The following is a 12,096-nucleotide window of genomic DNA, read 5'->3' on the forward strand; positions in this document are numbered from 1 at the left end:
TCAGTCTGCATTTTCTTTTTAATAGTTTAACCATAATGCAAACAAGCATGAGTAGACTTTGTGTTGGATCCCATAGAATGAGAGGAAGAGGGTTATATAGAAGAGAGAAGCATGCGAGAACACAGCCTGGACAACCTCACGGAAGGCGGGCATGGCAGGCGGTTGGTGGCGGTGCTGGAGCACACGGGACACGTGGCAGAGATTAGCAGCTTAGAGATGCTGGAGGTGGGTGGGTGGGGCATCGGGTTTCTGACAGCTTATAGGTGTTGTGATGGAACCCAAGCTCTGCCCATTCTCTCCAGCCTCCCTGTAACCCCACAGTGAACACCTCTGGGTGTAACCTGACCCTAATGTCTTGGGACTTCAGCAGACAACTGCTGAGTCTGAAGTGGGTCGGTTGGTCGTACAGTCACAAGGACAACACAAGTGGGGAGACGGAGCTCAGGGCACAGACGGGGGATGGGGATAACCTTAGACCCAGCACGAGAGATGGTGCCTTGGAATATCTATCTTAAAAACACGTAGCCCACCCTCTGGATTGGGACCCTCCGCAAAGCTTTCGGATCTCGGTTGGGAGCAGGTAAGCAACCATTGAACCGAGGCAGGTTCTGCTGACCTCCTCCAGATCTGTAAGCGGACGGCCCACAGCATCAGGCAGACAGTTCTATAGCCCCTGAGACCCAAAAGCAAGGATTTCTTGGTCCAATGGTTGAAGGTCCCGCCTGCCTTCCCAGGGAACACTACTTTCTGGTGACCATTGTGGCTGTCACACATGGCAGGAGGTTGCTAGTGACATCTAGTAGGGGAAGGGTACAGATACTGTTCAATCAGCGTCCTGCAATACCCTGTAATACAAAGACTTCTTCAGCTCTGAACAACATGGCGGCCAAGGTTAGCGGGCTCCTGACTACAATCTCCTAGAGGTCAGTTCCCGTTCTGACTTGTCTAGGAGACAGAGGTGATCAGTTCCTAAAGTCAACCCCACTTCTACCTTCCAGGGACACCTCATTAGAAAAGGACTGACTGACTTGGGTCAGAGATGCCCAGTTATCCAGAACCACGCAGATATGTCTGAACCAAACAAATTCATAAACACGGCTGAGGCACTCTCACCCCCGGCATCACCCTTGTCTCTGATAGGTTGACTGTACTTTGAAGCTCATTTGACAAGAAGTGTTTCGGATTTGGGAATTATTTTTGATTTTGTAATATTTGCATATTCTTGACGAGATGTTTGGCAGGTGGGAGCTGCCTCTAAACATGAGATGCATTCATGTTTCACACAGACAGCCTGAGGCAATTTGTTTGCCATGCTGGGATGGGGTCCAGGACTTGGCATGCTAGGTGAGCTCTATCCTTGAGCTTCACGTCCAGTCTACGTATTCTTTTAAATACTTTTGTAGAGGAACTGAAGTTTTTAGTTGTGGTAGCCTGTTGGCACTCAAAACGCTTTAGATTCTGGAGCATTTTGGCACTGGGGATTAAGATGTCAGACTTGTAATAGAAAACAGATTCTCTGGGGTCCCTGGGTCTCCATGCTTGAGACATAGCATGGTCAACTTCTCCTCTTGGGTGCCTTTCCCTCTAGGTGGTGCCTGACGAGAGAGAGAGAGAGAGAGAGAGAGAGAGAGAGAGAGAGAGAGAGAGGGAGAGAGAGAGACAGAGACAGAGAGAGAGAGAGAGAGCGCAAGAGAGAGCACAAGAGAGAGCGAGCGTGTGAGTGCGCTAGCCTGGCCTCCTGGAACTCTCAAGGCTGGACCCTGTCCCTGAAGGCTGTCTGCATTGGGTCCCTTGGCTGAACTTAACCTGGAAGCCCACAGCTTCCAGTGAACAGGCTCTGTGTGGCTGTGTAGGTGTGTGCATGAGAGAGAGAGAGGGGGGTGGGGGGAAAGAGAGACAGAGACAGAGAGAGAGGAGGGAGAAGGAGAGAGAGAAGACAGAGTGACAGGTGACAGAGGGGGGTGAGGGAGAGAGAAAGAGAAGACAGACAGACAGACACACAAACCCACAGAGAGAGAGAGAGAGAGAGAGAGAGAGAGAGAGAGAGAGAGAGAGAGAGAGAAACAGACAGACAGAGACACCCTGCAGGGATGGGGGGTGTTCAGACATCAGGGTCAGAAACTTTCCATTTTGCCTAGGGCTAGAACAAAATCTTCACCCTTGCATCCTGAAGCAGGGGGCTTCATCAGGGAAACCGGCACCCTTGGTCCTGTGTTTTTTGGGCCAACTTAGCTTTCTCCCTTTGTACTGAGGCCCGATTCAACTTCCTTCTTCACCCAGAGGCCGGGATCTCTCTACTCTGTCTGTCTTCACTCTACCACGGACGGGTACCAGGTCTTGCTGATTTAGCCTAAGAATCCATGACTCTGCCTGCCTCTCCCCTCCCTCAGGCTAGTTATCTTGCTGCTGGGAAGCGGCAGGTGTAAAGGAAAGGGAAGGTGGAGGCTTATCAGAGCTTGGGTTGGTACTGTCCCGGGACATTCTCTTGCTCAGGTACAATCCGGAATCACCTTCTGCATAAACGGGGCAGCAATAGAATGTGGGTCAGGTCTGCTTGCATCATAGTGGGACCTAAATACCAGCCCCCCCCCCCCCCCCCCCGCCTCCCAAAGAAAGGCACTGCTTTCTTCGAGGACGTGCAGGGAAGCCCTGCCACCTCCCGTGGGCTGAGCTCCTTGGGGACCACAGCCACAGGAACAGCAGAGAGTGTAAATGGGCAAACCTACTCTTGTGAAACAGTTGGAGCTACTGCGACAATGTAAACAAACAAGTTTACCCACTCGGTTCTCCTAGTCTAAGCCGTACTTTTGGGCTTGTTGCTGGGCTTGAACTAAAAACCACCAGCAGAGGGCAGTATTGACCCACCCCAGACGCCCACCTTTGCTTAGCCTTTGGATAAGCTGCTTAAGGCATTTTGAAAAAGGAGCGAAGTACCCGACTGACCCCCAGCCTCCTAGCCAGGAGCCAAGGAAGCTGCCTGTGTCAAGAGTTCAGATGTCTTTTAAAAATATTCTCTTTGCGGGTGGGGGTGGGGTTGGGGGAATAGTTCAGCCAGGAATGTGTGAGGTCCTGGGTCCCATCCCTAGCACTGATGAACAGAAGTCCCTCTTGAACCTGGTTATGTAACTGGTGTCTTTGGACTCTGGCAAATGACACGGGGCTTCCATCTGTCCACTCGCTACTGGCAGCACGGGGATATCCGGGGGTGGGGGTGGGGGTGGGGGTGGAGCCTGTCACAGAGTAGCGTTCCTTATTCAGAGGTGTGTGCATGCATCTTGGCTTGCAGAGAGAGAGGGCTCTTCAACGGAGGTTGGGCCTAGCGGTTCAGATCAGGGGAATAAACTACGTTTTAAGCGTCCCCAGAGGCTTGAAAGGTTGAGGAGAACGTCCCTGGGACTGTGTTTGGGGGTCTGTGTTTGAGGTCAGTAGGAAGTTACTGCCTTACCTTTGGGGTACAGAAGGTGGCTCTGGGGGTACTGAGGGCTAAGTCTCCACAGAGATGGAAGACCAAGTAGGAAACAGTGGTACTAAGGTAGGGCAGGTGTGAGATTTTAACTAGGACCAAGTTCCCATGCTAGTGATGGGACCTGGCAGGGTTGTCCAGTGCCACGGGAGACCTGTCTCTGATCTTGGGGGTGGGGACTGAAGGCTGGGGATGTAGCTTGGCTGGTAGAGTGCTGGCCTAGCACGCAGGAGGTTCCGGCTTTGAGCCTCTGGCAAGATCACAAACTGGATGTGGTAGGGTTAGGAATTAGAGGTCATGAGTTCAAAGTCAGCCTGAGAAACAGGAGACTCTGGGGGAAAAAGAAAGGAAAGGGAAGGAAGGAAAAGAAAGAAGACAGAGAAAAAAGGGGGTGGGGTTGGAGCCCTTAGGGTTTCGGGCCCCACAACTGTAAAGAATTTTCTATTTGACAGCCTTCATTTTTAACATTAGGAAAGCAGGCCCCAGCACGGTTTGTTTGGGTTTTTTCTTTCTGCCTCACACAACCAAACGGGGACACAGAACATGGGACCCCAGAGCTAATCTCTTGAGCCTGGGGACTCTGGGGGTTTCTTGACTGTCAGTACCATCTGATGTAACTTTTACTTATAGTAATAAGGAACCACTGCACAGCCTCAGAAGATGCTTACCTCCGAGAGCCAACGGGCCACGGCTAGAATTCTGTTGCCTATGCTGCTTGTTTTGGGGGAAGGGAACCACTGTCTAGCAGGAGGCATGAAAAGCAGATACCCTATTCCTCCCTGACATCCGTCAAGGCTCCAAAGCACTGAGAAAGGCCTATCCACTCGATTAATGAAGATGAACTTGGAAGGGTAACCCAAGTACCCTTGGTGGCAAAGACCTTACTCCCAGCATGCTTCCTGGTACAGTATGGCTGCTGGGCCCAGAGCTAGGGTTGCCTGGGAAAGACAGCTCAACATCCTGTTGGCCCCAGCTGGGGTTGGTGAGAATGGAGAGGAGCTTGGCCAATCCACTGTCTGGTGGATTTCCCAGACAGACCTCTGCCGAGAGGGTCAGACTCTGAACACCTTGGATTCTGTGGTTGGCTCCTCCATAGGGACACCTCCCTCTCCACGTGCGCCTGTCTCTTCTGTGCTTAGTAAGGGGGCCTGATGTGCTTCCGGGAGGCTGACACAGGCCTGTCATGGTGGACGTGGGAGGGATTAACAGTATCTAGGAACACGTTTCGTGGCACTGAACATCCTCTGAGAAGGCAGTGGAACCACAGGTCAGGTCAGCACGCATGTGCAGGCAAAAGGACAGAGAATGATCTAGGACACTCCTCTCTCTCTCTCTCTCTCTCTCTCTCTCACACACACACACACACACACACACAAACACACCATCATAAAAAGAGGGTGGAAGGGGGCTTAAGTGGCCAAGGGACTGGTTCAGGGTGACCTGAGGCCCAGCGCCAGCCACCTTCAGACCCCAGCAACAGGAGCAACAGCCATGCACCGCAACCTGCCCTTGGCAGCAATCGGGTGGGGGTGGGGAGGATGCGGTTTTGTGAGAGCCACTGCAGGGTACAAGGGTGATGCATCGTAGCCCAAGAGTCAAGGAGAAAACCCAGGGGTGGGGTTGAGAGAGCCCAGAGCAGGAAGAAGGACCAGGACACAGCAACAGGACAAGAGGCAGAGCAGGGCCACTCGGTTCAGCCGTGTGTGTCCGAATTTAGTCAACCTGCGGCCGCCCTCACTTGGGCACTTGGGGCAGCCGCCCCACATCGCACGCACGGGGGCAGGAGGATCCAGTTAGGAGCTGAAAACCCTGTTGGATGGAGAGAAGGTGTTAGTGGCAAGAAAACCAGGCTCCTTGGCTTTCTTTGGGGTGATCAGGGTGTGACAGTGGGGTGCGTCTGTAATCCTAATGCTGGGGAGACAGAAGCGGAAGGAAAGCAAGTTCAGACCAGCCGGGGATGTACAGACTCTGCCTCGAAAAGCAAATCATAAACAGACCAGCAGCCTTGAGGGCGGGAGAGATGTCTCAAGAGTTCAAAGGTCCTTGCTGCTCTCCCAGAGAACCTGAGTTCCGTTGCTAACTCCTATGTGGGGCAGTTTACAATTAACCCAGACTCTCCAGGCACCTGCAGGCGCAGGCACACACACACACACACACACACACACACACACACACACACACACACACACACACACACACACAGATACACACGCAGCAATAATGTAAACTGAATGGACTGAGTATGGAGACAGCTGAGCTGTCTGAAGGAGAGACAGCCACTCTGACTGGGAAAGAGAGCCAGGTCCCACCTGCTTGAAGGGGAAAGGGGAAGGCAGAGGGCAGAGAGAGGGCAGGGGATGAGGATGGGGGCAGGCATCAACACACTGTTTATCTTGCTGCATCCCAGAGGAGAAGGTTTAAAGAATGAGACTCCACACCACTGCCTCAGGCTGCTTCCAGCAATTCCTAAAGGCTGAGTGGAATTGTCAAGATACTATCTGTTTTAACTGCATCCAGGAGAGTGTCCCCAATGACTTCGGAGGGGGGTTAGGTGTGGGGGGAGCATCATGAGCTACTGGTTATTGGGGGAAACCATCATTCCACAAGGGGGCACCCTAGACAGGTATCCAGGGCAGGAATTGCCTTGCTCTGGATCCTTGGAGTCCCCAGAGGGCTTGCTAACCACCTTCTGAATGCCAGACTCAGCAGGACTGGCGTCACCTAGGAATGTGCACCCCCCCTTTTTTTTTTAATTGAGAGGTCTCCATGTGCAGCTCCAGGTGGCCTCAAATGGACAACCTTCTGCCCAGGTAGCGGCAGGATCACAACCATGAATTCTGGTCTGGGGACTCCCTCCCCCACCCCTCCCTCACCCCCATCCCCAGACCCCTCCCCCAGCCTAGACATGACCTACTCATCTGCGTCTTTTTTGCTCTCTTCGATGAAGGCGATGGACTCAGATCTAAGGCGGTTGGTCACTTCATACGTTCTGAGGGTGACTCCAAAGATGTCCTCGTGGTACCGGTTGTCATCCTATGAAGAGAAACAGCCAGGCCGGGGAGGGGGGAGTCAAATGGCAGGTAAGGGCTTGGAGAGGGACAGACAGAGCGATCGATACACAGGAGAGATCCACCTAGACATGACAAAGGCTGAGCTGAAGGCCCTAGGGTCCCTCGGGTCTCTAAGGCTGGGGTTAGCAGTGCTCTGCCATTTTGTGCCTTCTAGGTTGGGTAGCAAAGAATCTATGGGGTGAATGTTTAGAAAAAGGTCGGCTGCCTTGAGGATTCGGAGCATAGAAGGAGGGAGGAGGCCTGGAGGAAGCTCTAAGTCTGTCTTTCCTTTCTAACTCACCCCTGATAGTTCCGATCCCAGTGAAAGGATGACACCAACTTCGTTTATCTCCATTTAAGGACCAGGCCTGACTTTGAAAAGAAAGCCATAGGCACCAGCTCCAGGAACAGACAGTCAATCAGTCCCAGAAACTAGGCCATAAGACACCAGATCTGGGAACGGATCATAAAATCCAGAACAAGGTCACAAAACCCCCTCCCAAAGAACAGCCTGGGGATAGCCACAGGAATGGGAAAATATCTCATCCCAGGATGGGTCATCTGCGCTGGGCAGCCCTATCTCGTCCTGTAGTTAGACATCCATGACACAGAAATGCAGATTACTGACCAGCTGACGAAAGCCAGCCCCTGTGACCTCTCAGCATCCACCCATCGAATTTTAGATTACCCAACCCACTCTCTAAATGTAGAAGAACTAACACAGTAGCCAATCTAAGTTACACTAATGTCACCCTTTGGCCCCTGTCTATCACAGTAGAGATTACCTAATCTTCTAGGACTTCTAGAGAGTTCCACTGGTTCCCTGTTAAGGAGGCCGGTGTGCTTTATGTCTGGGGTCGCCTTTTTGAAAAATGGTTGACCCTCGCGTGCTGGTTGTTTCTGTTGTGTTTTTGCATACTGGGTCTGAGTTTTCCCTCAGTGATGGTTGGACTCTTACACCAGCCAGCCTGAACTAAGTCTGAAACGCTTCAGCTGGTTGGTACCAGCAGATGGAGAGGAACAGGAAGGTGGCTTCCTCCGCATACACAAAACCCTGGGTTTTGTCTCCAGCATGGAGGGTGGGGGCAGGTTCAGAAGTGACGGGAGTCCCCTTGGCAGAAGTGAGGGGTGGGTTGGTCAGTTAAGAAGAATATTATTTGATGGTGACATTTTGGTGGTTGGGAGGCGAGATTCATCATACTCCTGATGAGGGCAGTGGCCAGGAGCTTGGCTTGGCCAGTAGGGTCCCTGGCATAGTCAGTTCTAGTACCCGGCTCCTGCAGCAAGGACAACATCTGGAGAGTGGTTCATTTCCAGTGGGGGGAGATTTCTCTGCCCTATTCTCTTCCTAGGAAGCTATTCAAGTATTCCTAGGGGACTGTGTCATCCCTCCTACCTGACACGTCTTTTTCCTTCCCCCTGTGAATGGGTTTGATCTCATCATTTTTTTTTTTTTTTTGGTTCTTTTTTTCGGAGCTGGGGACCGAACCCAGGGCCTTGCACTTCCTAGGTAAGTGCTCTACCACTGAGCTAAATCCCCAGCCCCTGATCTCATCATTTTATGTACTGAAGCAAGGTCTCTCACCTGAGCCTAGAGCTAGTCTCCCAAGCCAGCTTGCTCTGGGCGTCCCCATCTCTGCTTTCCAAATGTGCTGGGAGCACAGGCAGGCTGTCATGTCCATCTGCATTTATGTAACTTCCTGGGGATTTGAACTCTAGTCTTCATGCTTGCACCACAAGCACCTTTCCTGCGGAGCCCTCTCTACAGCCCCTGCCCAACTTCTAGCAGAAATCTCTTTTCCCTCACTGGGCTTTAGAATCAGGTTTATAGAAGAGCTTCTAGAAAAATGTTTGGCTACTGATGGGGGCCACTGAGATGGCTCAGCTGGTAAAGGCGCTTGCCACCAAGCCTGATGACACGAGTTGGATCCCTAGAACCTACACAACAGAGCAGAACACTCTGTAAGGTGTCCTCTGACCTCCACATGTATACCATGACATATTCACGCCCTTACCCCCGCTGAAAATTGATTGTTGTTCATTTAAGAAAGCACCATGGTATTCTACCTCTGGGATTCAGTTTCTATTGGGGGAGGTGACTGGTCACATAGTTGGGACTCTGTTGGGGAAACTGTCATGGCTGCTAAGCTAGCCTTGGAACACAGTAAGAAAAGGCCTTTCTGGGGTTGGGGATTTAGCTCAGTGGTAGAGCGCTTGCCTAGCAAGCACAAGGCCCTGGGTTCAGTCCCCAGCTCTGAAAAAAAAAAAAAAAAAAAAAAAGAAAAGGCCTTTCCTTCAGGGCAGCCACACCCAGCTTGTCAGGCGCAGGGTCTAGAGAGCAATCATGGTGGCTATCAGTTCAGATCCATCTGCCCTCTTTGGATGAGTCTTTTGTTTGTTTGGTTTTGCCACAAACAAACTGTTTTATCCTGTTGTCCTGAAACCCACTCTGTGGACCAGGCTGGCCTCGAACTCACAGCGATCCACCTGCCTCTGCCCCTGCCTCCGGAGAGCTGTGATTAAAGACGTGCACCAGAACCTGGTGGGCGAGCTTTTTCCCTGAAATGCTAACCATAGGCAATCAATTGCATGGGGCTGAGAAGCAGCCTGACTTGGGATTCAGGAAGCGATGAGTTAGGATTGCATCTGTAAAACTCCCCATAGGCCGGCCTCTATATATTAGAGCCTCTAACTCTATTGGCTGTGTGTACCTGCGTGCCAGGCTGTCTATCTCTCTTTGTGTCATGGCTAGGTACAACCCCAGTTGTAAGGTCAGATGGAGCTCCCTGAATTGCTGGTAGAGGTTGGAAGGGAGGAAACTTCTGGATGCTGGCTGCTGTCACTCACCCTCAGCCTGCTGATGAATACACCAGCGTCCTCCTCTGAGAGTTTCCCCTGCTGGGTCATTATGCGCTGGATGGCTTTGAGGACATCGGCGGCCATGGTAACGTCCCCACAGACATAAATGTGGCCTCCTTGCTCCTTCAGGGCGCGGTACACAGACTCAGCCAGCTGTTCCTGCAGCACGTCCTGTACATATTTCTGCAGAAGAGGAGGACCGTGAGCTACTGCCACTGTGAGAGGCTTCTGTGCCCCGCCCACCAGGAAGCCGCCCGTGGTGCAGGGGCTTGTGGGTAGGGAGCTATTTTGTGAGCTAACCTCAGCAATGAGGCAAGGGACTAGAAAGAGTGAAATGGGACCAAACCACCATGTGCGAATGAGCTGATTCCAGTCTTGGGCAGCCGGAGCTTGGCTGCTGAGGGTCCTCTGGGGAGCTGGGAGAGGATTTGGGGGGGTGCTCTTTAGATAACCTACGTTGGGAGCACCCCAGAACGCATGGTTCATCTTGACTGTCAACTTGATAAACCTAGAGGTGTCTAGGGGACAAACCTTGGGTCGTGTCTGTGAGGGAGTCTCTAGACTGAGTAAATGAGGGTGGTGGGTAAACCCGGTTTGAAAAAATGGCTGGCATTATTCCATGGGCTGGGGTTCTTGACTGGATAAAAGAAGAAATCAACCTGGGTACCAGCATTCGTCTCTCTCTGCTCGCAGACTGCGGCTGCTAATGTGGCCATCTGGTCATGACCCTGCTGCCACGCCCTCCTGGCCATGGCATACTGCAGACTGCATTCTCTAACTGTGGGTCGCAATGAAACCCTTCCTTATTTAAGCAGCTTTCTTCAAGTACTTTTTCCCCCCGCCATGAGTAACTGAAACGCAAGGGCCTTAGCTGCCTTCTCCTGTCCCCGAGAGGTGGTGGTCACTATTGGGTCAAAGAAACTTAGGGCAGAAAGCCAGGTATGGGCTGCCAGCCTCCACGCCCCCTCCCACCTCCTCTGTAAGTTGGCAATCACAGCACGGATGGAAGTCAGGGGCGGGCTAGAAGCTTGTGAGCTGAGCACAGAGGTGGGCCACTGCAGGTTTGTTTAATGGGCCAGAAACTCCTCCTATGTGAGGCTGCCATTCAGCTGGTAAATTCTGCTGATGACCGCCATTCTCCACTCCACCCCGCCCCGCCCCGCCCCACCCCCGCCCCGCCCCCACCCCACCCCCGCCCCCAGGTGCCAAACAGCATCTTTCCACATCCCCTGATTGCTCTTCTCCCGTGCCATTGGTCCTAGCCTGGTCCCTGGGATCTCCAAAGTGCCCCCAACAAGCTCAGTAGAGCACCAGTTCTATAGCTCATGTTTCTTCTGATTGGTGTTCTCTCTTGTGGACTGTAAAAATAAATATATTTTGAGCTTCTCTTTAAATTTTAACTTTCTTTTTTTTTTTTTTTTTTTTTTTGAAACTAGTGTTACTGTGTGGCTCAGGCTGGCCTTGAACTCATCAATTTTTCTGCCTTAGCCTCTCAAGTATGGGGCTCATAGCTGTGGGCTATCATGCTCAGCTAGGCTCCATTTAAAAGTATTTATTTTTTAATTGTTGGAGACATACACAACATAGTGCATACTGTGTTGAAGTATATACCTATAATCCCAGTGTTTGGGAGATAGAGGCAAAAAGATTACAAATTCTAGACTGTGTTGAGTTAAAGAGGGAGTTCTGTGCCAGCCTGTGCTACATAGCAAGATCACATCATGTAGCTGTTAAATATTTCCAAGGGACCCAGCCCCCCCTAGGCTTTCTGAGGACAGAGCAGATTTGGGGATAGGGGGCAACACACTCAGAAGTGGGGTGTCTCAATTTCCATTCTGTCATGTTGAAACACCCCAATAAGGCAACTGGGGGAGACAGGGTTGAGTTTTTAGTTCAGGTCTACCATACCGTGGGGCCGCCACAGTGGCTGGAATGTGAAGCAGTTAGTCAGGTCCACAGTCAAGGGCAGAGAGGAATGGATACATGATGCTCACTGCTCTCCTGCCTTTCATTCAGTCCAGGGTCACAGCCATGAAATGGTGCTGCGTACATTCAGACTAAGCCTTCCCACCTTGATGAACCCCAAATCCTATTGCAGGCAGTCCCCCTCGAGTCTCTCTTCCTGGGCGATTCTAGATGGTTTCAGGTGGACAATAAAAACTGGCCACCGTGTGTTTGCGTGTGCACACTCGTGCATGTGTGTAAAGTGACATGCAGAAGCATACTCATGCTTGCACACTTGAGGGCGTCCGGGTGTGGGCCTGGTTACCTTTGGCCTGTCCGGTTCCCGGGAATAGGCAGTGTACAGCTCTCTGAAGACGCCCTTGTTCTTGGCCTGCAGGGTCTCCTCTCTGTAGATATGATCTATCTTGGATTGTCGACACCCAAAGACCAGAACCATGGGGCACGGATTCATTCCTGGGGACCGGGAAGACACATAACACAGATGGCTCTGATGCCCAAATGGGCAGTTGAGCTACAGGAGTTGGGGCGCTGGGACCTCAGGGCATGTCTTGTCTAGGAAAGCTCACATGAATGGGGCAGGGGGTTAAACACACAGGTGCACCCATACATTTGCATCCACACACACAGGCAAGCACAGTCTGTGCAGAATAGGGGGCATTCTGTAGAAATTCCTTGCCTGGTCTCACTCCATTCCTATGCCCACCCGGCCCTGACTCCTTAGCAGCCCAGCCTGCTATTGGAAAATGCCAAGATCCCAGA

At 51.9% G+C, this 12,096-nt stretch overlaps 1 protein-coding gene across 2 annotated transcripts in view; it reads right to left on the minus strand.

Moving 5' to 3' along the window:
• Nos1 (nitric oxide synthase 1) overlaps positions 1-12,096 on the minus strand; it is a 113,166-nt gene continuing 101,070 nt past the window's right edge. For both annotated transcript variants that reach the window (NM_001436392.1, NM_052799.3), the window contains 4 exon segments: positions 1-5,272; positions 6,378-6,496; positions 9,361-9,555; positions 11,642-11,790. In NM_001436392.1, the coding sequence (NP_001423321.1) occupies positions 5,257-5,272; positions 6,378-6,496; positions 9,361-9,555; positions 11,642-11,790 (479 nt within the window). In that variant the 3' untranslated portion in view covers positions 1-5,256.

Source organism: Rattus norvegicus, chromosome 12 (assembly GCF_021556685.1).
Source record: "Rattus norvegicus strain SHRSP/BbbUtx chromosome 12, alternate assembly SHRSP_T2T, whole genome shotgun sequence".
Taxonomy (NCBI): domain Eukaryota; kingdom Metazoa; phylum Chordata; class Mammalia; order Rodentia; family Muridae; genus Rattus; species Rattus norvegicus.